At 41.3% G+C, this 26,803-nt stretch overlaps 5 protein-coding genes across 7 annotated transcripts; 2 read left to right on the top strand and 3 right to left on the bottom strand.

The window, feature by feature from the left end:
• Nucleotides 1–21: 21 nt before the first annotated feature.
• Nucleotides 22–12,885, bottom strand: LOC6638974 (protein O-mannosyltransferase 1). The gene is made up of 5 exons (XM_002061728.4): nt 12,824–12,885; nt 2,433–4,013; nt 1,806–2,368; nt 958–1,734; nt 22–884 (listed from the first exon to the last, which is right to left on the bottom strand). The coding sequence occupies exons 2-5, from the start codon at nt 3,173–3,175 to the stop codon at nt 160–162; spliced, it is 2,808 nt and encodes a 935-aa protein (XP_002061764.2). The 5' UTR covers nt 3,176–4,013; nt 12,824–12,885; the 3' UTR covers nt 22–159.
• Nucleotides 12,886–13,306: 421 nt separating this feature from the next.
• LOC124460700 lies at nt 13,307–13,663 on the top strand. The gene is made up of 2 exons (XM_047012116.1): nt 13,307–13,370; nt 13,428–13,663. Exons 1-2 carry the CDS (start codon nt 13,307–13,309, stop codon nt 13,622–13,624), a joined length of 261 nt encoding a protein of 86 aa, XP_046868072.1. The 3' UTR covers nt 13,625–13,663.
• Nucleotides 13,664–14,012: 349 nt separating this feature from the next.
• LOC6638975 (transcription factor SPT20 homolog) lies at nt 14,013–17,490 on the top strand (the record flags this gene model as incomplete). The annotated part of the gene is made up of 5 exons (XM_023181564.2): nt 14,013–14,141; nt 15,553–16,243; nt 16,325–16,476; nt 16,540–16,656; nt 16,729–17,490. Coding segments are annotated over exons 2-5 (1,647 nt in total), but the record flags the coding sequence as incomplete, so codon positions are not given.
• A 1,168-nt stretch (nt 17,491–18,658) lies between these two features.
• On the bottom strand, nt 18,659–21,666 carry LOC111519749. Of its 3 annotated transcripts, none has more exons than XM_047012179.1 (4): nt 21,125–21,666; nt 20,038–20,908; nt 19,425–19,970; nt 18,659–19,361 (listed from the first exon to the last, which is right to left on the bottom strand). In XM_047012179.1, exons 1-4 carry the CDS (start codon nt 21,227–21,229, stop codon nt 19,189–19,191), a joined length of 1,695 nt encoding a protein of 564 aa, XP_046868135.1. In that variant the 5' UTR covers nt 21,230–21,666; the 3' UTR covers nt 18,659–19,188. The 3 variants fall into 3 exon arrangements, with proteins under 3 accessions (XP_046868135.1, XP_046868134.1, XP_046868133.1); XM_047012178.1 differs by having other exon boundaries at nt 20,038–21,459; nt 21,552–21,666; XM_047012177.1 differs by having other exon boundaries at nt 20,038–21,666.
• Nucleotides 21,667–22,657: 991 nt separating this feature from the next.
• On the bottom strand, nt 22,658–25,967 carry LOC6638977. Its single transcript, XM_002061731.4, has 8 exons — nt 25,775–25,967; nt 25,176–25,585; nt 25,041–25,111; nt 24,382–24,919; nt 24,165–24,321; nt 23,277–24,093; nt 23,018–23,214; nt 22,658–22,951 (listed from the first exon to the last, which is right to left on the bottom strand). The coding sequence occupies exons 2-8, from the start codon at nt 25,335–25,337 to the stop codon at nt 22,857–22,859; spliced, it is 2,037 nt and encodes a 678-aa protein (XP_002061767.1). The 5' UTR covers nt 25,338–25,585; nt 25,775–25,967; the 3' UTR covers nt 22,658–22,856.
• Between the last annotated feature and the right edge of the window lie 836 nt (nt 25,968–26,803).

Genomic DNA, 26,803 nt, shown 5'->3' with positions numbered 1-26,803 from the left:
TGGATGTATAAATAAATTGTTTTATTCGTCGTCTGATTAAAATTTAAACTATTTCACTAACTAACTTATGTAACTAGGTTGAGTACATACATTTCTTAGAATGATGTTGTAACAGTTTATTGTACATGGTACATGGTACATGGTACACTGATGCCCTTTTCAGTTAAGCGCATAGTTCTTTTGCAATATAAAGTCCCAGGTATCTTTCCATCTAAGATTAATAATCTCGTCGGCCGACATTTTAGTCGATCCATAGCTTAGAGGTAAAAACTTGACAAAAACAATGCCAACGGCCACTAACCAAAAGATTAAGGCGAGACGATAGCCCTGCACCAGATGAAGACCGCGTCCCGTGCAATAGCGACGCAACAGATAATCCAAATGCTCCAATACATAACACAATAGAAGTAACTTAAAGACAAAGGCCGGCAAGTAATTGTGCAGGAAGAGTGTCCGATCGACAAAAAAGTATGGCAAATAATGCATTAAATAGCCCACAAAGAATGTGTCGCCGGCAAGGAGGAAGCGTTCCCATTCCTGCACGGATATATCATAGCAGAGGCGACGCCGACGCACTGCATAGAAGGCCAGCAAAGCGGCATAGATGAATAGGCCACCACTGGCCGTGTACCAGATGAGAACATTGCCAAGCAAATAAATCTGGGCACTGGAATTGCCACCATCGACCCAATAGGCGATGCCCTTGTCCAACAATGGCCACTCATGGGGCATCGAGCTGTACATGTGACTCTGCAGCTGTTTGGCATGCCAGAACATCTTTGTCTGCAGTTCGAGTAGCTTGGCCCAGAATGAGAGACGTGTCCGATGCGTGGGTATCATCTCAGCGGACAAAAGTTGACGTTCTCTCTCCCGTTGATCTTGAGCTAGAAGTAACAGAGATAGACAGAATCTTGAATCTTTTCCAAAGGATGAGAAGTGGATATAATCTAGGCTTACTCTTTGTATAGCGATGCTCTTCCACATTCCAAATAGCATCGTCATGCTCCTGTTCCCGGTCAGCTACCACTTCATGCTGATTAAAGCCCCAGTCGGGTAACTGACGACCACTAAATTTCAGAGCAGCTCCTGTCGACTCGTGAATGAGACGTATCTCCGATTTGATGGCATGCCAGCGATCACCTTCTGTCTTTCTATTGAGGATTTCCACACGCCACAATAGTTCGCCCTCCATCTTAATCTCATAGTCAATGTAGCAGCTAACCTCCTGGCATTGCGGGGTCATGGGAGCAGCCACATCGTGGGAGTTTAGAGCACGACTCGTTATGCCATGGACCAACTGAATGATGTCACCATGTCGTATGACATCTGGTTGTTCGCCCACAACCAGATCATCTCGTTCCGGTCGCTTAACAATCCACCAATTGTTGACATCTTTAAAGGAATAGCAGGTCACCTGCTGTTGATGAGAGGAACCTCGCTTATCCTTGTAGCGCACTGGATAGACGGCGGCATGTGAGTGCAACCAACAGGTGCGTCCGTGTGTGTGCCGTAAAGTTATCTGCGAGCCATGGACCACCGCCAATGGTTGACCTCGAGTAATCGAGGCCAATCCGCCATCCAGTGAGGCTTGAAAAGCACTTGTCATTATGCTATCATGAGGCCCAGCCCGATGCAAACTCTTCAAGTGCACATAAAAGACACCGATGTAGACGATTAGTGGAATGCCAACGAATAGTAAAAGTCTGCCCAATGCATGCAGCCAGAGTTGGAATGCTGAAATGGAGGAAAAGTTTACCATCATCTCTCTTTCTCTCTCTCTCTCTGGATATCTGTTTTCTACTCACTACTTAAACGGGCATCGTACAACAATTGCCACAGGTGGCGACACAAAAGATATGCAGCCAAGCCAAGGGCGAGAAAGCCCACATATTTGATGCTTCCTGCACAGGCCAAGGAGAAGCCAGCGGCTGTACCATTTACCAACCATTTCACACTGCCCAGACGGCATCTCTGAAATCGCAGCAGGCAGGCTATGCCCACGGTGCTGGCCAGCAATAGCATCGATTCCATGAGGACAAATCGTGACTGGGTCAACAGAGAGTTATCGAAGACAATCAGAAGGCCACCCAGAGCAGCTGCCCAGCGACGTAGTTGCGCCTCCAGCAAAAGTTTATAGACCGCCGGTGCCAGGAGACTTCCACACAGGGCGGGGACAAAACGTAGCCAAAAGATGGGCACATTTGGTGCATATGGAGCTCCAATCCGTGAGAATGTGTAATTGCCATCGTAGCCGGCAAAACTAACCAATCCGGCAATCAATTGCTTGCCCAACGGTGGATGCTGATCGAAAAAGAATATGTTGCGCATATAATGTGATATATATTTGCCATAGTGCAGTTCATCGAATCTGGAATCGAGAGTAATGCAAGTTATTCGCATGGATGGAGTGGGAATGGAACCAAAATACCTACACAACGTGAGCTGGTGTTGCCAATTTGTAAAAACGTGTGCCAAAGGCCAAAAGGAATAGGGTCCAACTCAAGAGATCGATGCTCAGGTTAACTGTAAACCAACCACTTGCCGGAAAATTGCCAATCCTAGTGCTCTTCCTGCTCCTCAAGCAGCTATCATCATCGCACGAGCATGAACGTGATCTAGAGCGAGAGCGAGAACATGTCGAGGTAGTTGCGGTTGGTGAAGGTGAAGTTTGCTTCGACGTCGGCGTCGGCGTCGGCGTTGGCGTCAACGAGGAATGCCGGCTCTCTGAGCGACGACTACGCTCAACGCTGCCGCGCAAAGGTGCAGCATTAGAGCCCGCTGCCGCTGCATTAGTTGTTGCTGCTGCTGTCGCTGTCGCTGCATTCAGGTGGCAGTTAATATCGCGGCAGCAATTTAGCATGGAGGACAGACCACCGTTACAGCATAATGGTGAGTTAGTTGAGTTAGCAGCTGTAGGTGGTGAGGTTGTTGAACGTCGGCGACTATGTGATTGTTGTTGTTGTTGTTGCTGTTGCTGTTGCTGTTGCTCGCCTGCGCTGCGAAAGTGAAGTCTTTCGTTTTGTTGTTGTTCGCTGATTTGATTTTCGATTGGCTGTTGTTGCTTATTTTCAACTGCAATTTGTTGTTTCTGCTTTGACTTGGAGCGTGTTGTTGTTGTTGCTGCTGTTGTTGCCGTCTTGCGGCGTTGTATGGTACTTGTGTAGGTTGACGACATGCTGGGATCTGTTTACTTTATTTGCCTCTTTTTGTTCGATCGTGAGAAGTATTTTTTTTTTATTGTTTGCAAATATTGTTTCATATCATTTAATCACTTTCACTTTATTATTTCATTGTTAGTTTGTTATATTAGTATGCATACATACATACATCTGAAAGAATGTCTGATCTGTTGTTGGTGTTGTGCCACGTCTCTTCTTGCAGTGGCCAGAGACCAAAGAAACCTGTTCGCACTTTCTTTTAGCTTCTTTTTCTACGCAGACTCAATAAAAAAAAAAAAACAAACCACCTAAATACAATTCCCGCATACTTGAGGAAAGTTCACACACACACACGCACACGTACACACAGCGCGCATCAACAAAAGATACTTGTTGTTGTTTTTACTTATATTCGAATATATTTACGATCTTTTCCATATTCGGAATTGAATTTCTTTTTCTCTTTTTTTTATTGTTTTTGACTGCTTGTTGTTGTTGTTATGGGTTGGTACCTGAGCTCAAACTCTGGCCAACTTGCTGGCTGAAGATCTCGACGCTAACTGCGAGAGAGAAAAACTGACTGTGCGGACCGGGATCGTGGTAGAACGTCGACGTTGACTGCGCTACCTGCGCTGGAATGCGACCGGCTGAGTTGCTCTCTCCATGTTGTTGTTGCTGCTAATGGTGATGTCTGCTGTTGTTGTTATTGCCTGTCTTGATTCTTAGCCCATTTTTGCTTCTTCTGCAGACCTCTCTCCCTCAAATGGGCACTCTTTTTTGCTTACTCTCTCTCTCTCTCTCTATATCTCGGTCTTCAGCCACTCTCTTTCTGTTTGGTAATCGTCTAACGGTCACCTGTAATAAAAATAGCAATATACTTTACGGTCTTTAACACCTTTAACACACTTCATAGAGCGGGACACGCGACAAAGATACTAACAAACTCTGATTAATGATTAAGTACAGATGTTCATAAAAAGAAGAGGAGGGTAAAAAACACATAGAAAATAAGAGATCTAAGCTTACAATTTATATGGCAAAAAAATTAACTTAATCAATTTTTAATCAAATTTCTTTTTTGGCATTAAAATATAATTTGTCTGTATGTATACAAACTAATTTCTTCGCTTTTTCCAGCTATTTTTATTTAGACTTAATTTTAATGTCTGGAACACATTCTTTGGAATAGAAACAATCGAACACCTATAACTTTATATAAAGGAATTGGCATTAGGGCTAAAGATATAACTATGGCAAACAATCCGTCCATTTTGTAAGGGTATATTAAATAAAACATACATATATCAATAACGGTAACGTTGTGTAATGGAAAATGTGTATTTTGACATTTTTGCTTTCTCTTTGGTCTGAAGCTTTCGGTATTTAACTTAAATCATTCTCATCTTCTTCTTTATGTTGGCCATCTTATTAGTAGCTTGCCAATCTGATTCGTACGATCCCCCCATTTGATATGAAATTTTAAAAGACAATTGAGTCACCCTTATGAAAATACATATACATATACATCCACCATGAAATAGAGTTCCTACACACAAACACATACACATATTAAAACAGGACTCGGATAAACTTTGAATTTTAGAGAGCAAAACGAGAGCACGATGTGCATCGAAACGAACATGAGCACGAACTGCCGAGAATTTGCTAAAGGACCAAACCCAAACATCCCTAGCGCCGCTTACCCCCCAAAAAAAAGCCAACTCTAACCAAAACCCGAACCCTTTTTGTCTGAACCAGAATGTAGACTTTGTTGTGGTGATGATGATGATGATGATGATGATGGGAGACCCCCAGGGCAAGAGGGAGACAGAAAGAGCGAGGGTCCAATGCAACCCAGTCCAATCAAAGGCATAGATAAAGTACCAGAGAGAGAGAGAGAGCGATAACGAGAGAGTGGGAGAGTGGGAGAGTGAAGTGGAGCACTGTGGAGTGCAGCTTGGAGTGCAACGCGAATGGGGCACTTCGAAATGGAGTTTGAGGTCCTGCATGGCCACGGACACGCGTCCAAAAGGAGGCGAATTGCACGACAAACGAGTTAAGGTTTGGAGTTGGAGCTTTGGTTCTGATTCTGATTCGGATTCTGTACGGCGGATTGGTTGGTTGGTTGGTTGGTTGGTTGGCCCTCCCTCCTCAGCTTGGAGGTGTGATTGTGAGTGCTTTAGCCCCAGCCTCGCGGCCTTTGCTGCACAAGTGCAAGGATATTGTCGCCACCCTGGCCTGGTGCCAGGTGCCTGCTGCCTGCTAATGCCTGTTGCCTCTGGACCAGTCATGCTGCCTGTGTGCATCGTTGCAGCAGTTTGGCTGGCTTTTGCTGATTGTTGTTGTCTCGTTTAAATGGGTGTGCTTGCTGTGTGTGTGTGCGTGGCACTAGGGGTTTGGGGTGGAGTATGACTAAGGACGAGTATCCTGTGTACCCAGTGTGCCGTGTGCCCGTGTGCCACTTTGGGCCATGTTCGTGGCCGTGGCTCGTGTTTTCCTCCAGCCAAGGACAAGCCTGCGAAAGGACGTCGTCGTCGTCATCGTCGTCGTCGTCATCATCATCGTCGACGGCGACGGCGACGGCGATGGCGATAATGTGGCACACAATGACATTGACATTGAACTAGGTCGAGGACGTTGTTGTTCCCCTTTTTGTGTCTCTCCTCCTGTCCACTTCCCCCTTAGCCACTTCCTTTTTGGAATTTCAGCGGCCGTGTTTGGTTAATGTATCCGTAGCCGTAACCGTGTCGTTTACTTCCTGTGTCTCCCTCTTCTTCTCTCTCTCTTACTCTGTTTTCCTTGATGCTTCGAGTTTTAAATGGCCATAATTCGTTGATTTTTCATCTACTGTTGATGCAATTTCTGCAAGTTCATTGACCCCATGAAACTTATCTGCATTGATTTTCTTTTGATTAAGCCAAGTTTTTTAAGATTCTCATAAACTAAAAATCCAACATTGGGGATAAGTCTACTTAAAGTGAATTTAAATCCCGCGATTATCTAGTTTAAGAAAAAAAAAATGGATTTCTTTTAAAGTTTGACTAAAGTCTGAGTCACCAAAACTGCTAGATTAAAGCTAATTAACAGGATGGTTTCAAACGATGCTTCAACGGATTCAAAACACATATAAGAACCTTGGAAATAAGAGTCTTGGCTCTGAATTTCTTAATAATTTGAAATTCACAAAAAAATACATAAGTCTAGATTATTTTTAGGGAGCTCCTAGTGGAGGAAAAAAGATCCCTTTCCCATCTCCTTACATTATAGGATATACTGAACTGTTAATTATCTAATTTATATTTAAAGATGTTTTAAAAGCTATTTTGCACCTTAATTAAATTGCTTAAGATTTGAGTTTTCCTTTAATATTGATTAAATTTCAAAGCTTAAAACCTACAGCCTTCCACAGACACACACACACACACGCACAAACACAAAGGAAAAGACATTTTCTGCCTTTGGAAGAAAATTAATGAATTTTTGAAAAATAAATTGCCTACAATTTCTAACCAGCCACAAAAGGCAACAACAACAGCAATAAGAAAATGTTGTTGATGATGTTTTTGATGAAATTGAAGATGAAGATGAAGATGAAGGAAACAGACGTTGAAGTGGAATCAATTAAACTCCATGAACAAGAAGGAAAGCAAATGCATTTCCTATACACATATATAGAGACATACATATCCTGTCGATATATGTACATACATACATACATATATTGTCTATAGATATATAGTCTAGCCAAAATGTCTCTCTGTCGTGTCGTGTTGGCCATTTAGTCTAAGCTTTTGTTTTTTAGGCGTCACTGAGTTGCAGCAAAAGTATTTTATTTATTTTAATTTAAATGAAATGTATTTTATGTACGCACATACACACATGCACACGCACACACACACATACATAGACATTTTTTTGAACTGATTGGCTAAGGGATGCAGTTTCTATATAACGTTGATGCAAAACTCAATGCAATGTACATGGATTATGCACACACACACACACACACACAAACACATACATATGCACACTTCAATTTTCTATATAGAAAATGCAACTAAAATGTTTCATGCAATTTGTTTTTGCTGTTTTATGGTCAGTGTCTCGTCTGGCCTTACCCATTACCCCTCTCTCTCTCTCTTTCTCTCTCAGTCCCTTTCCTTTATCTCTCTTGGCCTACCACACCAGACAAGAGACCCGACTGCAGAATGCAGTTGCACTCTGTCAGGAGCGTAATGAAAGTTATAAACCCCTTCAAAAAAGTAACTAATTTTATGAATTTTGACTATATAAATTGGAAATTTGCCCCCCCAAAGTATGCAATGGGAATAAAAAGAGTTTATAGACCTTTGTTTGCTTCGAATATTGCTTTTTATTCACAGAATTTTCAAACATTTCTTTATATGTGTGAAATAGCGAGTTTTTGAACTGGTTATTGCATACCTTAGGGGGCAAACTAGTCTCTTTTGATAGCCCCAGATTAACCCATGGCTAAACTTTATTACTCATCTTTAACTGCAAGTTGTTTTTGGGCGCCCCCGATCGTTTCTATGTGAGGGGTTGCAGTCCGCTACTGTTTCTCAATATTGCACAGTTCTGGGCAAAAATTTTTGCCATTTGATTGCATTTTGTTTGGGGCGGCGATATGTTGTACGGATATGGTTATGCGTTTGGATTTGGGGATGAGTTTTTGGGAGAGGTGGGTAGGGTAGGTGGGGGGGTTAGTGGACGGACGGTCGAATGGAGTTTTTGTGTTGTTTGTGTAGAGTTTGTTGCACTTGTTCAGCACTGCAAAAGTTAGGTGTTGTTGTTTGGGGCTCTTAGCTCGTTGGGCCGGAATGGCAATGCAGTGCAGAAAAACGCATTTTGTTGCGCACATGCAGCAAACGATATACATATACATATACATACACATGTACATATATTTATGTGCATATGTATGTATGTATGTGTTTCTATATGTATGTATGTAGCTGAGAGAGTTTTTGATAAGAGGCCTTAGGGTGCCTGGTATCCTGCCTGCCTGCCGTCCATATGCCTAGACATATGTATGTGTCTGTGTAATTATGTGCGTGTGTGTGTGTGTGTGTGTGTATGTTTTTTTTATTGTTTTATTTTTGTGGTTTATGTATTTTGGTTTTTACATAAAAGATGGATTTTATTTTATACATATATATATATATATTATGTACATATAAAATGTGTTTTTTTAGTGGTCTCTTCTGTGTGTGTGTGTGTGTGTGTGTATTTTTAGTTGAATTTGCATCGTTGTCGTCAAATGCATTTGGGTACAGTTGGTCACAAAACACACATATCAAAAATTCAATTTCAAGTCAAGTAAAACATAGCATACTTTTCAGCTTCAACTCTCTTAATACTCATACCCATCACAAAGAGATGCAACTGCAGAATAGTTTTGTATTTTCTGTGTGCTCTTCTCCAAAAACTAAAATTGACACCCGAAAAAGTGGGTAATTTTTTACGCGTACCCCCTGAAAAACATGGGAGACATGCACCAACTAGGACACACTCACACACACACACTCGTGAAAGGCAAAAGGACCACAGCTAGTTGTGCCCGCACCAGGAGGAGAACATAGAAAATATAGAAAATTGGGCAGCCTTCAGGAACACCGCAGCTCCCTTCGCTTACCTCTCTCTCTCTCTATCTCTCGCAATCTCCCTGCACCCAAAAAACACAAAAATGGGCTTGGTTGGTTGGTTGGTCTCACACACAGTCACACACAAACTGGATGGCAGGACGGGGACCAGAAGCCGGAACCTGAACCAGAACCCCGGGTGGATGGGGTGCGGTTTAGAATTTTAGATTTTAGCGCGTTTTAGAAATTTTATGAATGAATTTTGGCGTTGCTCTTCTGTCTCTGCCTCTGCCACCTACACCAATGCCTCATTCTGCTGCTCCTGCTCCCTGTTCCCTGCTCCTGTTTCTGTTCATCGTCCTGTGTCACAGCCTTACTTGCAATGCCAAACTCACTTTTAGTTTTTGGTTAGTTTTTAGTCCCCATTTTTCGGATGCTCGTGTTTGACCTTGCCTTATTTTTTGTGCCTTTGTTGTTTTTTTTTTTTTTTGGTTTTACTCTGTTTTGCCGGCTTTAGAAGGTTGGTTGGTTGCCTTTTCGTTTTGTTTGCTCCTTTCCTTGTTGACTTTTTTTTTTTGTTCCTTTCTTATTTTGCAGTTGGCACAAATATGCAGTGCCTCTGCATTTAGAGTTTCCTATTATAAACTAGAATATTGATTTTGTGCATTCAAACCAAGAGATAGAAATTTTGTTGCAAAGTTGTAAGTTTTTTTTTCGTAACACATTCTGAGGAAATTTCAGATTCCAACAGTATTGTGCACTTATTTTATAAGTTATATGCAAATGTGGAACTAGGCATGTAAACTGGAGTAAATTTACCCACTAAAGTATGCAGTGAAAACTGCTTGCAGTTTAAGGAGTAAATATATAAAATGAATTATATTGTATCTGTAAATTTGTATAACAAAAGCTTGAGTTTAGTTCAAATTTCTTCACTCTTTTGGTATCAACGAAGAAACTAAAGAACTTTTTTTTAAACCAAGAGAAACTTAAGCTGTTAAGTTAAAGTTCAAGTTAAACTAAATGGCTTAGCCATATGAAAGTTTGGCTCTGCAACGTTTAAGCATACTTATATAGAATAAACTTAAGAAACTTTGCCTAATTTTAGATGTTGTTGTTCATGGAAGTTTAATTTTGACATTAAAAGAATTGGCTTAATCTTGTCAAAGTTCGCTGAACTAAAAGTCCATCATTAGTTTAATGAGTTTGCCATTAATTTTTTTCTGTTTAAGTAAATGAAAATTTACATATTTAGTTGAAAGATGAAAGCTACATATATATAAAGATAGATATATGTATGTTTCGTATTCTCCGCATTTCTTTGTATGCCCCCTGCCTAATGTTTAGTTACTTTAATAAATCAGTTGCCGTCTCTCTATTGAATATAGAAAAGTCTCCTTATGTACACAAAATGGCGTATATATATGTACATATATGCCTACAACATGTTTACATATGTATATTGTATATACATATATATTTTAATGAGTTTTGCTAGAATTTGAAATATGTACATATATGCGCAAAAAAAATGCTTATAAAAATGTATTTGGAAAAAAACTGTTGCATACCTGCCGGCGCGCGCCTTTAAATTGACAATTGAAAACTGACTTGCAATTGCCTGCAATTTGTATGTGTGTGTGTCTGTGTGTTTATGTGTGACAGAAAGAGAGTGGAGGAAGGTAGACAATCTGAGAATGAGAGAGATATAGAGAGTTTTAACAAAATCCAACGCATAGAGAGCATAGAGAGAACGAGACAAGAAATACCAAGAGAGAAAGAGTGCGAAAGAGAGAGAATCGTGAGCCGACAACCGAACACTAAACACAAAAGCGAAAGCGAGGAGTCAAACATAGTGTGTATTTATCTGTGTGTGTGTGTGTGTGCGTGTGTGTGCGTGTGCATGTGTGAGTGTTGATTGTCGCTTTGTCGGCATTTTAAAGAGTAAATAAATTGGTCCTGCCTCTGTCACAAAACAATTTTTCTGAGGGGTCGGGGTCGGTCCATACGCATTCACATTCACAATCACATCGTTTTCGCCTCTCGTCGCCAAACTCTACACAATTTTAGGCGCCCGACCCGACTCAACCCGGCCCGGCCTGGCCGTCATCATCAACAAACCGGCATAAGCCGGCCGGACACAACACACTTTCAATCAGTTTACGTTTTAACGTCAGCATCGACACTACATATGCACGTTGTCTACGTCATCGTCGTCATCGTCATCATCGTCATCCTCACTAACGAGAAGCTGTAGCTTTTTGCCCGCTTTGTCGCAGTATTTCAGTTGCTTTTTTTTTTCGGTTATATATTGTATATTTGTATGTGCAAGAGTGTGTTTGTTTTGTGTATGTGTGTGTCTCAACACTTTCACGTTTCCTGTGAATTGTAGAAATATATTTAATAGTACAAAGTGAGTAGAAACTGTTGCCCAACAATGCCCAAATAAGTATGCTATAAAAATATGTTGTTCATGCAAAGAATCATCGGACCCAAAAGACCCAAAAAAGTATGCTATATAAACATATTTAAAAAAAAAACTCATCAGCATATACATATAATGAAAAACAAACAATCTTTAATATGAATAAATAAAAATGCACTTGGGAATAGGAAATCATTCCTTGGAGAATTGAACTTTTAAGTTCATCGAGACGTCATGGGATAAATTAGGTTTTGACTTTTACAATTCAGATAAGATGATAAGACAGATATTTGTTAGCAGAACTTAATTAAGTAGTTCTCGATATTTTTATATCGATGGGATGAAGAGGAAGGCGGAGAGTTCAATAAACTTTAAGGATTTTAACACATATTACTCATACGCCCCGTTTGGCCGTCTTTGTTGTTATCGTCGTCGTCATTCATTCGCCCTCCTGTTGTCATCCGTGTTACGCATGTGAATGTGACCGCGTTTCCTGAATTTTCCCCAAAAATCTGTATGCACATAAACATATATATTTCTGTGTGTGAGCTGAGTGCATTTTGCAGACGGGTCATGGCCACGGCCACGACCACGAGACCACGACAACGACCACGACCACGACCACGATATAGATGCGGCCTCTCGGCCTCTGCAATTTCACTTTCATACCCAAACACACACACACACACACACAAATACACTTACTGACTCACAGATACAGAGAGGCGGGAGCCGGAGTTTTACCATAGACAAGCAACGGGCGCGCGACTTGCACTCAGCCTCACAGTTTGTCTTTCGCAAAGCCCCCGGCAGAAGCATACCACGATCACGACCACGACCACGACAACGACAATGGAAACGAGACCACCCACAACGAGAGACCACAGACAACCTGGCAGGGATAATGACGTCGCCATGGGTCCCCACAGTGAAACAATGTTGATTTGGTTGTCCTTATAAAAATCTGTTGGATAAACACTAGAAAGTAAAGTGTCGGTCAAGAATAATTTTTTGAGAAATTCTTGGACTGCTTTTGGGGGATAAAGTTCCTTTATAATCGGCCCTTCTATATACATATAGTATGTACCTACATATATACCAAGTAACTAAGCTATTATGAAATAAATTTGATGCATTTAAGAGTTTTTTTCTAAAATTTATGTCTGCTTTGACCAGAGGTTTTAAAGATTCTCACCCCTCCCAAATACTTTTCAGTCTATGAAGAAAAATGTAATTCTGTGTGTCAAGAAATCCGAGACTCTGAGCCCCACTGTGCAGTGCACTTGTAACACATTCAAAATGAACCTAAGGTGGAGAGATGGTGAGGCGGTTTTGACCATCAGAACGCATCGCGAGCCACAACTTGCTACCCATTTCCTTCTGCTCCACCTGCTGGTGTTTCTGTTGCTGTTCCTGTTCCTGTTCGTTGTGACCACGACAACGACAACGACGAGGACCTATGATGATGCAATGCCGCCGAGATGGCACACACACACACACACACAGAGAGCGAGACAGAGAGAGAAAGAAAGAGAGTTAGCGAGAGAGAAAGGGAGGTACACATACAAATGCATTCGTGGAGTTGATGTTGGTGTTGGAGTTGGAAATGGAAATGGAGGCAAGTTTCAGAGTGCACTTACCTCTGGTTAACCAGCGGGTTGGCCCCGCCTGGCCTGGTCTGGGTAGGCATTTGCCAGGAGATGGCTTTATGGCAGTTGTTGTTGGTGTTGGTGTTTCTACTGCCGCGTCGTTGTCGTGTCCGTGTGCCTGGAGTTCTCGTTTCGTGTGCGTGGCCTGATTTCGTCGATTGGCCTTGCAATGCGGATTTCAGTGTCAGGGGCGCGCAGTCAGCATCTTTGTTTTGGTTGTTGTTGTTGTTGTTGTTGGTGCTGTTGTTCGAGTTTGAGTTTACGTTTACGTCTGCTGCATATATGGAAATGTATTTATGTTTCCATCAATGGGTCATGTTTATGGCATTGTCTCAGCAGAGTCAGTTTAACTTTAGATTCCTCTAGTTTATCTCCAACGTTTTTTTTTCTTTCTATTATAATTGCATTATTTACGCTTTATTTGTTTTGCTCTTGCCTGTTTGTTCCACTTCACTTTACAATAGATTAGTCGAAATGTTTAGCTTATTTATGATACTTTGCTTTGCCTCATTTCATCCAGCCATCGGTCAGATGAATGGTAAACTATAGATATACCTACATATATATACCGATAGATGATATATTTTTCTCATAGAAGATTACTACGAGGTTGTGGGTATAACATGTCAAGCAAATGAAGAGGTCAGTTGCCTAAGGATCAAGTGCTCCATGACCAATACTAATGACTATGACTATTGTCCGGCCGCAAGATATTGCTATAATCCCGAGTGTGTTTGTCGTCGAGGCTATCGACGTGGCAGCAACGGTTTGTGTGTACCCAAAAAACAATAAATGGGAATGCTTTTCTATGCAACGGAAACGGAACAAGAACCAAACCGGAAGTTTTATTCTTTTTTCCTTTTTGTTTGATTTCACTTGTATAGATTTTACTGCCCAAATCCATACCGAACATTGTCATGACGAGGGAGAACGACTAGTTGGGGTTCTCTCACTCTGTCTCTCTCTCTCTCTCTCTCTCTCTGAATGCCTCGTTTTGCCGGCTATCTCGGCCGTGTATCTCTGCGCGAGAACCGACCCGACTGACTCGACTATTTCGTGTCTCACACACACACACACACACACACATATAGAGAGCACCCGAGGAGAGGAGCTGAAGTTGGAGTGAATCAATGCCATGGCGGGTCAGTAGCAAACTTACGCCACACGCCGCTAGGTTGGCTTGGCCCTCGTGTTGTTACCAGTGTGTGTTGCTTGGATGCCGCATCTGAGGCGGCAACCGTCCCAGACAGTGGGTGCCAAATGCATGCAGTGCATATGCATGGACTGCTGCACCAGACATTGAAAGTTGGTAAGAAGAAGAAGAACCACGGCCCACCACCACCTCCATCTCCATCTCCAGCCACCTGCCCAACCCCATCCCAACGGCCATTACTTTGCGCGCCCGTCACCATACATTTTTTTTTCTTCCTTTTTGCGTGACTCATGGAGAGAGAATGGGGCAGGCCGGGCAGAAGAAAGGAAGAAAAAAATAAAGGAAAATTCAGCTGCTGCTGCTGCTACTGCTGCTGCACCTATCGGCATGGCGGTTGATGTCGGCGGGGATTTTCCTTTTGTGTGTTGGCTTGTGGTTGGGCTGGTATTTTATTTTTTTTTTTTGGGGACGCCTTCCGATTTTGTATTCTGTGTCACGGGTTCGCGCGCGTCATGGACAAGTTGCACTTGCAGCTGCAATTGCCGCAACGGTTGCCTAGTGAAAGTCATTTGTCTTTTCGGAGACCGACAAAAAAAAGAAACACACACACACACACGCACACAAAGACAATCAAAGGAAAAAGGAAAAACACAAAAAACATGAAACGTAAAGAAAGAAAGGAAAAAAATATACAAAAAAACTTACCCACAAGTTTCAGAGTGAAAATCAATAATTAGCTAAGCCTCTAAAATAAATGTCCGATGAAACACACTTGATATATACATCTATAGACGGGTATATATATTTCTATATATATTAAAGTATGAATTGTCTAAAACTTTACGTAAAATGTGTACGAAAAATTGGGAGAAAAAACGTTTTGTGGGCACTAATCTCGACTAGGAATTTGCTGCCGCCGTCATTGCTCTCTCTCTCTCTCTCTCTCTCTCTTTCTCTATCTCTCTATTTATGTATATTTCTTCGTCTTGCTCTTTCTATTTCTCACTTTTTCAATGTCTCGCTCGCTCTCTCTCTCTCTCGTTTGTTCAAAAATTACGCGCAGCTTTTGGCGCTCTTTTTTTTTTAGTTGAATACCCATCATAAGGAATTTTTTTGTTGTTTTTTTATTTGCCTTTTACACGTGTCCACGTGTGGGTGGTTAGGTTAGGTATTTGTGTGTGTGTAAGTGCTAACAACAATAACAGGAACAAGACGAGAACAACAATTTTAGACAATGTTTTCACTTTTCATTCTAAACATTGGCCTAAGCTTTCATTTCTCTAAAACACACAAAACGAAATGAAACAACTTCAAATTCTTGTAGCATACTTTTCTGGGCAAGCGAAATGTTTAAAGTTTCTGTGAGACTAAGTCAAAAATATGCTAAATTTGAGACCTGTAGAACTTTTGGTAAAGAATTATACATAATCTGCATCGTGGATCATTTCACATCCCCTAAGTTCGTAAAAGAAAATTTGATTGCCTGTCTATAGCATAATTTTGTGAAAGGGTATTCTCTGCCCTTGCATTAAATATGATTGCAATGCTAATTCTATAATGTTTACAGTTGCCAACGCACAACACAATTCACCCTCCCGGCCCCAGCTCTTAAACTATCAACGATCTTGGCAACGAACGCACAATGAATTTCACACCTTTTGGCAACACCTTCCCTGGCAACATATCCGGTCTGCCGCAGTTTACCACAAGCTCAGCGCCGCTTGTCTCAACGGTAACGGCTGCCGTTGCCGATGTCACAGTGACGGCAACCAACAACCCGCAGCAGCAACAACAACAACAGCAAGATGCCGGCGGTGGAGGCGGCGGCAATAATCGCTATCAACAACAACAACAGCAGCAGCAGCAGCAGCAACAACAACAACAGGTAACAACCACAGCCGTAGGCATGACGCATTTCAGTCAGCCTTCCATGTCAGCTGGACAAAGTGGAGCTGCCGGCAATAGTAATAATAAATTTCGAAGCGGCCAAGAAGAGGCAATGCAAGGCGATAAATATAACAATGGACATTTGGTTGCATCGTCACAGCAGCAGCAACAACAGCAACCACAATATGCCACAGTTGCCTATGCTCCAACAGCAACGGCGACAAGCACAGCCGATGCCCTACAAGCGAGCACCTCAGGCCAGCAGCAACAACAACAGCAGCAGCAGCAAATGCAACAGCAACAGCAACAACAGGTTGCAGCACCCCAAGAACTGACACAGGATCTCTGCAATGCCATACTCCAACAACAAGGTAGAAATGTCAATCGATTCCCCTGCTTCCCCCTCAAATGAATCACAAACTAAATGCTTTCTTTTTGTTTTGTATGTAAAGTGCTACAAAATACCTCCTGGCAGACACTCACGCCGGGCACCACAGTCGCGGACTACCTCTCACATCTTCCAGCCAACACATTGCCCCTGTCACTGCATCATTTTCTCAAGTATTCGGCCGAAACGATTAAGAAGGAGAACCAACAGAATGTGGTAAGAGAGACAAAGTAATAGAAACAAACAGGATAAATGACTTTGACCATTTCTGACTTTTAGGTACTACAAGTGCAAACGGGACCAGCCATTGGGATTAATACCATTGGCACCACAACCATTAGCATACCTCAGCAGGAGCAATTGCCGCTGCAGCAACAGCAACAGGCCACATTGCAAGTGCAACAGCAACAGCAACAGCAGCAACAGCAGCAGCAGCAGCAACAGCAGCAGCAACAACAGCAGCAACAGCAAGCGCAACAGACAGCAGCTGGAGCGACGGCAGTAACGAGTGCTGCAACAGTTGCCGCCAGTGGGTCGACCACGGCGACCGTCACCAAAAAGAAGAAGCGTAAAAAGCGCAACAAAGACCGTAAACCCAAATTGCGTCCCGGAGAGATACGTTTAAGTACGGCCCTCGATGGCAGTCCCCTCTACATGTGCCCCGAATGCCATGTGGCCTATCCGGAGCCCGAATTGCTCGAAGTCCATCTGGTGGGCCATAATCTGGAGAAGCGTTACGTGTGCGATATATGCCAAGCGTCTCTCAAACGCAAAGATCATCTCACACGCCACAAACAGTCGCATAATCCGGAACGGCCGTACATCTGCACGGTATGCCTCAAGGCCTTTAAACGGAAAGAGCAGCTCAGCTTGCATTTTGTCATCCATTCGGGCGAGAAGCGGCATCAGTGTCAGGAATGTGGCAAGGGTTTCTATCGCAAGGATCATTTGCGTAAACACACGCGCTCCCACATTGCCCGCCGTGTCAAAGCCGAGCTAAATAGCCATGTGAGGCGTGAGAATGGCACGAGTATGTTGCAACCTGTCGTCACGGAGGCAACAACAGCTGCCCTGCAACATGCCAATCAGTTGGCCAGCCAGCAGCAGCAATTGCAACAGCAGCAACAACAGCAGCAGCAGCAACAACAACAGCAGCAACATCACATCGTTATTGCCCAGCAGCAGCAGCAACAGCAGCAACAACAGCAGCAGCAACAACAACAACAACAGACTTCAGGCCCGGGGCCACAGCAACAACAGCAAATGCTTAATTAGCCAAATGATTTTTGTAAAGTCAGTTAAACGAAATTTACAAAACCAAAAAAAAAAACCAAAGAAAATGAATTCAAACCTCTCTCGGCATACACAATTTTAATTGACTCACACAAATCGGATATATACAAAGATATAGACTATATCTATAGCACATAACACAAATCACAAGACACACAGTGGACTAGATACAATGGGCTCCCCCCGTTTCGGGTACGTACTGAAATCCAGTGGCGGATTTGCCCCCCAAAGTATGCAATAAGCAGTCAAAGAATTCCATTTTTTTTCATACATATGAAGAGATATTGGAAGGTCTAGTGGATAAAAAAGAATCCTTGGAACAAAAACATTGTTGTAAATTGCATTGCTATTGCATACTTTAAGGGGCCCTTTATTCGTCTATGCTGAAATCAAAGACCAAAATGTATTCTTCAAATGAAACTGGCCCATTGAGCCGCCAAAACAATAGCAAAACTAATAATCAAATCAAATTTGTACAATTGTAAACTAAAAGACGGACAACAACCGAAACCGAAACCTTAACCGTAAACGTAACCGTAAACGTAACCGTAAAACAAAACAGAAACACAAACTCTGATGATTTAAGGCAATAAACTGAGATCGTTCCGTAATGTAGGTATTATTATTATTTAATTATTTATTATTATCTTGAAAATTTAGTTAATCGAATATTTCGAATCTGATATGTTAATGTTTATGCTTAATACGACACACAAAAATCAACAATATACATATATAGCATATAGTAGCACATTCGGATCTCAGATCTGTCTGCGCTGCTTTCCATAAATTACTATTTTTCTAAGAGACCATAAAACAAATGTGCAATAAATAATAATAATTTTTGTATGAGACACAATACGATACATATTTTTAGTGAAAATGTATTTTTGTACAAAATAAAAATTTTGCATAATTCAATTTATGTATAAACATCAACAAACAGACAAACACACACACATATATATATATATATATATATATATATATATGCATATGCATAAGAGATTACAATTTAGTTTTAAGTACGTATAATTTAGGTCTAATGTGTGTGTACGATAATTTAATTAACTTTTCACCATAATGATTAAAACAATTTTGTAAATATGCAAGTCAATTGAATTTAAATCAAATATTTTATTATTTCACAGGCAAAAAAGTGGAAACTACAGAACAAAGGATATCACATGGAAGGCAAGTTGTTTTTATGTTTTATTTCGTGTTTGTTGGTGGAACGAACGGACATTTAACAATTTTTTTTTTGACAAAACGATTTAGCGTGAGATAACAATTTAACAATAACGATTTTGTTTCTATTACTTAAAACTCAATCAGAGATGCTTGAGGTAAGTAACGAAATGCGGCCAATAATATTTAACTATTAACTCAAACGGTTGACAAAGCCAACAATAACATGGCGGATCCAGTAGTCCAAGTTATTTGGAATGTGTCCTATGTATATATGACTTTTTGTTGTTAAAAAAATATATAGACATACATATACTTAGTATAAGTATATATATATGCTCAACATTTAAAGTTGAACTAATACACAAGACCATTGTATATCTCTCTCTCTCTCTTTGACTCTCTTCTCTCTCCCTCTATTCCACTGTTTATGTAGGATTTTTGCGTTTATAAATCTTGGGAATTCTCAGGCTCCGGATCCTGATCCTGATCTTCATCTTCATGTTGATCCAGATAGTCCTGTATACACATTCGTATATTACGCTCCAATCCATCAATAGAACACAATGACTTAAGCAAGTTTTGATATAATCTCCGTCGTTTATATTTATTATTTTTGCCTGCAAGGATGAACAAAAAAAATTAGTTTCCATTAAAATTATTATCCTCTTGCCCTTGCTTACGATTAAAGGAACTCTTGATTGTTTGGCATGATTGGTCACTATATTTACAACGCTTTGTTGGAGGACAAGTGTCATCCTGAGGAGCTTGTCTCTTCCGGGGGTCTATGTTTAAACTTACTGTGCGACGTGGTCGTCCGCGTTTACCTTTGCTGGATTTTGGCACAGTTTTCACACTTTTCTTACTCTTGGCTTGCTCCTCTTGTTGCTCGCAGTCAGCGGGCTGGTTTGTCAGCTCCTTGCAATGATCAATTGAATTTGGCTCGACAGCCAACGTGATGCCAAGATCATTTGCTTTCTCCTGTCGAGCTTCCACACCGTGAGGATCGCTAGTCAATTCTGTGCTTACATCAATGGTCACATTTTCACACTGTTCTTTAGACGTATCCGTACCATCCACAGGCACACTCACAGTCACATCCATATTGAAATCCATTGAGTCATTATTCCGAGGCACAATTGCATTGTAATGGCAGTTACACTCATACGACAGGCGCACCGGTGGAACATCCGGACGGGGTTCCTCTGCTTTCCACACATACATCGGAGCTAGTGGATATGGAAATGGGTAATTAAGGAGTACAATGAATCAGTTTTAAAAGAAACATTTACTCACTTGCTGAATAGGAATAGATCTCAATAGTGCGGTTATAGATTTCATGTATGGCTTGGATTTCGACGTGATTGCCATGGGTACCAGCGGCACGTTTACGCTCTACGTATTCATAAAAATTTTCTGTAATGAAGTGTTGAAATTTATGACGATTTTGTTGTATGTAATCCATGGTTCGCTTTCGGACTTTATAGTGTAAGTTCTCGTCTCCGTAAATTTGTACGGAGACCGCCCTGAAGAGACAAGCTCCATCTGAGCACATTTTTAATACTTTAAGTCCATGTTGGGCCATCATCTCATCAAATTCATCAGCACGTCGGTCCCATTCATTAGACGAGATCTCGCCATTTGTCGACTGACAATGCTCATCACTGCTGTTGTAGCCGGAATGTTTATCCTCGGATGCCTCATCGGATTCAATCGAAACGATATCTTCTACTGCGGAACGATTATGTTCACAAAATGCATCTATCATTGGAGCGATCTCTGAGGGTTGCAAAGTTGCCAAGTCTATGTCCGATGGCTTATCCCCGATCAGAGCCCCTTCCTCTACTGGAACGGATGCAATCGAAACGGTATCCGGCTTGGGATCCAACATTGCAATTATCATTCGAGCGATCTCTTGTGGATCCATAGGTGCTATGGCTGTGGCCGATGGCTTCTCCACACTCAGAGCCGCTTTCACTTCTGGAACGGAGTCTGTGACTACCTCAGCTACATCAGGCGAAACAAGCTCATTTTGTTCAAGGAGCTCTTCCGGGTTCTCGTTGATCCATACCTTTGGCGGTATTCCTGCAGTTGATGGATCATTCACAATCAAAACAGCATCCATCAAGGGAACAGGATCCGCCGAAACAAGATCGTTTTGTCCAATCTGCGAATGAAAGGAATTTGTAAAAGTCTGTTCGACGTTGTTATCAGCAGGGCATTGTGCCATTATCTGAGATGGCGGTATTACTGCAGTTGATGGATCATTCACAAACAAAACAGCATCCACCAAGGGAACAGGATCCGCTGAAGCAAGATCGTTTTGTCCAATCTGCGAATAAAAGACAAGTTTCGCATACCTACCTTGTGGACACCGACTCACCTGTTCGACGTTGTCATTAGCAGGGCATTGTGCCATTATCTGAGATGGAGCAACCTCCTCGTTAGGGTTAGCCTCGCGACCGGTATCCTCTTGCTTAATAGTCATTATGTCCCTTTTGTGGTGTTAAGAACGATGCCACACACACTCAGCCTTTGTGGTCCTTAAACAAAACGCCTTTGACTAAGTGCGGCGATCTTCAGAGTACAGAAAGCAGCGGGAAGTTCAGTCCTTTCCGAGCACCGAGAGGTAAGTTTTTCCTTATACAATTCTTGAATCACCGTTTTAGCCTTTTTGATTCTTACACACAGTTCTTGAGTTCCAGGATATTACGAAAACTAAAAAAAGAAGCAACGCGTTAGACTATTTGATTCTCACACACGGTTTTTGGTTTCACGATGACTTTCCGCACTCGAAAACTTTTACAAACTTTTTCTAGACTTGTTATCCTTTTAGACTTTTTACCGGTTTTTGGTTTCACGATGACTTTCCGCACACGAAAACTTTTACAAACTTTTTTTTAGACTTGTTATCCTTTTTACTTTTTTAATGCTTACAGAAAACAGAGAAAAATACTAGTAAATATTTTTATTTTTGGAGGAGAGAGCTAGAGATCTTAACAGGTCGAAGTATTAGTTCAACTGAAGTGAACAGACGTACAAACACAAGGGGCTTGACAATTTCTTGCTGACAGAAAATCCATTGGGTTCCTTTCTAAATAGAAAAATATATAGTTGTCAAATTTAAAATCATCGATTAATTAGGGAGCACATTCTAAAATAAAGTTAATCGACAGACACATGGATATTTATACATTAAGATAGATACATTTATATATCTGTGGTTATCTTTTATTTTTATTATTAAGAGTACTCATAAATTATGTTTTTAATTTTATGCACCATTTATGTGTGTGTGTGTGTGTGTATGTGTTTGTGTGTATGTGTAGATGTTTCTTTGTTTGATTTGCGCATGTGTACGCGGTTTTTAAGCTAATCCTTAAATGTATTACAAAGTAACTATTTATTTTATTTAAAGGAAGGAAGTTAGGCTATATGTATTTTGTTTATATATATATATAAATATAACATAGCAGAAGATCGGACTGGATTTTGGTTTGAAGCTTATCTCAACAAAAAAATTTCACTTAGCTCGTTTTCTTTCTTTTTTCATCGTTTCCCTTTCCTTAGTTTTTAATTGTTGTTTTAAGTTCGCAAATAGAACAATTGCGGATTTACATGTAGAATATTTGGGGCAACGAATATACAATCTTGGCTTGAATGCAACTACATTTATGTATATATAAATTTATATATATATATATATGTCTATGAATATATATATATATACGTGTGCCTATTTACATATACATATAAGTAGGTAAGTGTTTGTGTATGTGTGTGTGTGTGTATTGAATATTATATAAATTCATGTTAGATCATACATATGTAGTTTCTGCGTTTTATGATTCCTTTTTTTGTGTTTCTTTTTTTTTTGTTTTGTTTTTTTGGTAAGTTTTCTTGCGTTTTTTTCTGGTTTGTTTTTGTTTTCATCTTTGCTTTTAAAAGAAGAAAAGAAATATGAATCACTGTACAAAGATCAATGCGGAGCAACAGAAATTTTGTGTTTTTCCCCTCCATTCTTTTGTTTCTCCCCCTCCCCGACTTCCACTTTTGGGTTTCTTATTCGTTTTATCTGTGTCTCTCTCTCTACTGATTCCATTTGGCCATTTCGTTTATGGTCCGGTGAAATACTTTCGCTTCTGATCCTCCATATAGTCCCGTGTGGACATTTGTATGGCCCGTTGGAGCATCTCACTCTCATTGACGCCTGCAAGAAAACAAACCAAAAACAATAAGTTCGACATTTAGATTAAACACAACTCATTCGAGTTACCATCATTGGCATAGGAGGCTTCAAGCAGTTCCTGGTAAAAACTAGAAGCTGGAACATCGTTTCGTTTCGGTGGCGAATTGGATGATTGCTTCGATGTACAGGGCTGCTGATCGGCTTCTGGTGTCTGGGCCCTAGCATCAGGTGGCACAGCATCGCATTTGGGACTCTTGCGCACAGGTGTTTCGATTACATCTTGGCTGCAATAGAAGAATCCTTTAAATACATCATTGATATACATTTATTTGTTTTGTGAGCTAACCTTTGTCCGGCCATTGTAGTGTCGCGGGCCTCATGCCGTCGTTTCTTGCGCAGTGACCCATTCGAACGCCGCGATTTGCTCGAACGCTGATTCGTAGTTGCTGTATTTGGCGAGGCACTGCCAGGTCCATGGCCAAGTGAACTGGTGCTGCTCATGTCTGTTGCATCGCTGTCATAGCCGCCGCCAGCACCACCGGGACTGCTGCCGCTGCTGCTTCCATTAGCATTAGCTCCAGAACCACCACCGCCAACGCTACCTAATTCAATTGCCTCTGGTGGGGGCGCCAGCTTGTGGCCAAACTGATTCAGCGTCTTGGGGGAGAGCCCAAATGCTGTGGATACTGTTGAATCGGTTCCCTTGGAGCTAGAAGCAGTCGGTGAACTGCCCGAGTCACCCGAGTATTTGGATGGTGAAGCATCCGATGAATCGGTTAACGCCTCAGCTGATGTCACTGTTGATGTTGATGTAGCCGAACCGGCGGCTGGATTACTGCTACGAGTGCGCTGCATATTATCACGACACCATTGCAAATAGGATTCGCGTGCTATTTGCTCCTCGATGGCCTCATTGGTGGCTTCCCAATCGGTGGTCTTTAGCTTGTCCTCAAACATTGTCTGCTCGATCTCCAACTGCTCACTGAGATGGACTGCCTCCTTGGTCTGCAAGGCGGGCTTGTAACCAGCCAAGCCCAGACCCACACCCACTGTGGCATTATATGGATCCAAAATTGCATTGTAATGAGAGCCACGCTGATACGATAGACGCAACGGTGGATAGCCCGGCTGTGACTGTTCCGAGTTGAAGATATTAATCGGATCTTTAAGTAGAACACAAAAATATTTCAAACCATCTGATCAATTATCAATAACTTATCAATTAAATACTCACTCGCCTGATAGCAATAGACCTCAACAGTGCGACTATAGATTTCAGATATGGCTTGAATTTCAATATGATTGCCATGGGCATCCCGGGCACGTTTGCGCTGAATATAATTGTTGATGTCCTCGGTGACAAACTGTCCGAAATATTCACGATTTTCATGCTGTAAAAAGGTAATTAGAAATGTGTTTGTGTTTCACTTTTCCACAGAGTTACAACTTACAATATAGTCCATGGTGTGCTGGCGTATAACATCGTGCATTTCCTCATCCCCGTAGATCTGCAACGAAATAGAGCGAAAGAGACAAGCTCCGTCCTCTTCGACGGGCTTTAGTTCATATCCTCGTTGTTCCATGAACTTGGCAAACTCATTGTCACGTCGCTGCCACTCCTCTGCTGTTATCTTGCGATCCTTTGGTTGTAGATGCTCATCGCCGCTGTTGTAACCGGAAAACGTCTCCTCCACCGCATTAAGTAGATTGGCTACAGCTGCTGTTGGTGTTAATTGAGTCTTGGTTTGGGTCTTGCTGCTGGTATTAGCTCCAATCGAATGCTCCGGTGATGTGCGTCCCACTGCCGCAGGGCTACCGTTGGTATTGACCACAGCTGGAACGGCAGCAGCCGTCACTGTAGCAAGAGGACTCTTGCTACCCACACTAACGACACCAGCAGTTGAATGTGTCAATTTCTCACGTTCCAAACGATCACGCTTGTGATGATGAATGCGCTCATCATGATGATCACGACGCTTTGAGCGGGAGCTTCAAGAAAAGAAGAAAAAAACAAGGAAAAAAAAAATGATAACAAAATAGTCATCAAGTATGCGTTTCTTTTATGTTCATGGCAAAAAAAAAAAAAAACACGAGCCCCAACTTTTCTTACCTCTTGTGTGGACTGCAACGGTGTGTGCGTGCCAGTTCGTCATATACCTCCACATTGCGACGTTGTGGACTCTGTGGAGAAAATACGTTCACCAAATGTATGTATGCACCACATGCACATGTAAGGGACACCCACCTGGCTGTGGCCATCGATGACGACATTGCGATGTGTCTGATTGACAACCGATTGCTCACCACCAACAACTACCACCTGAGGCTCTTTATTTTCAGCATCCACAACATTGCCACTGACGGAGACACGTTTGGCACTGGGTGCACTCACTGGCTTGATGGTCATGGCTAATAAGATGACTGACTAACTACTAACACAGAGATCCGCCTCCTGTCTCCAGGTTTGTCTTCGTTAAAACGTCTGCAAATGCTTCCTCTTCTTCTTCGTCGTCGTCGTTGATGACTCTGTTTTTGCGTTGTGTATGCGTTCTTTGTGTCCCTGCGTCGTCGATGGGCGTCACGATTGAATTGGAGCTCAACCTTACCCACCACACGCACTTGCACTTATTTTTTCAATATTCGTATTTTATTGTTCTGGAAATGGAAAGCAAAATTTACATGAAAACCACAATTTTTAATTTCTCCAATTTTAAATTGAATGGAAAAATCGGAGACGAGACAAGATTTTCATTCGCTTTTGCTTTGTCTGTATGTCCAAGTGTGGGTGTGTGTGTGTGTGTACATTTATGTGTGTGTATGCATGCGTATATGTGGATTGCTTACAATTCCAGTCTTCTTTTGCAAACTGATTTTTATTGTTACTTCTCAATTGTTTATCAAATTAAAAGATTTTCTTCAATCAATTGCACGCCATGTCATTGTCAGGTGCCCAATGTTTGCTTTTTAATTATTTGATTTTGTTGTTTAAAAAGTTGGCTGTGATCTGGTCGATTTTTTTGTTGTGTGCACGTTCTTCTTTCACTTTTGTTTTTGGTATTTTTTAGTCCATTTCCAAACTGACCATCTGATTTTCGACAACCTAATTTTATACCGATAGACGATGATTTGTCGCCGATAAACGATACTTTATCGTCGATAGTTGACGATTTTTGAAATAACGAATTATTTAAATTTCAAATTTTGCACATCTTGTACTTTTAAATATATTGTTGCTGCGCTACAGTTTTAATAGCTGCTAGCCCATGACTTAGCTAAAAGTTTCGTATTTAATTCGGTTTCGTTCACTACTTATGTAATTAAAAAATCTTTATCCATTCGCGTGTGTCAACATTTTTCTGTTGCCTAGTTTTTCTTCGTTGCTCTTAATTAGAAGAAAGACAATTGAACAAATATTTGACAAAGCGGCAGGTAAAATTTTTAGCAAATGTATAAAATGCCCGAAATTGGGTCTATTCGAATTTAGTTAGCAATCGGAAAATCAACAAAAATGAAGGCATTTTTACACTACGCTCTGTTTATTGGTATATTGATCTGGGAAGTTTCAACTGCCTCATACTCATCCAACACAGAGCCGACCTTGTGGTTAGGTTCCTCGACTAGTACCGAGCCACCAACTCAAATCCCTGTACCACCTAAATGGTCGTGGCAAGATATATTTCATCTTGTACACGATAATAAGGGAAATAAATTGTATTTCTTTTTTTAAACAATAAATAAAAATGCCAAATAATCAGATTTGATTTAAAAATTGTATTGTTACCTTCACTGTGTACACACTTTCGACTGTCTCATAAACATTAAAACAACTGTTTAAACAATTCCACTAAATCGCTTAGCCAACGGCTAAACTAA

Source organism: Drosophila willistoni, assembly GCF_018902025.1.
Source record: "Drosophila willistoni isolate 14030-0811.24 chromosome XR unlocalized genomic scaffold, UCI_dwil_1.1 Seg144, whole genome shotgun sequence".
NCBI lineage: Eukaryota > Metazoa > Arthropoda > Insecta > Diptera > Drosophilidae > Drosophila > Drosophila willistoni.
The sequence above is the reverse complement of the archived record's forward strand: the minus strand, read 5'-3'. Positions and strand labels throughout refer to the sequence as shown.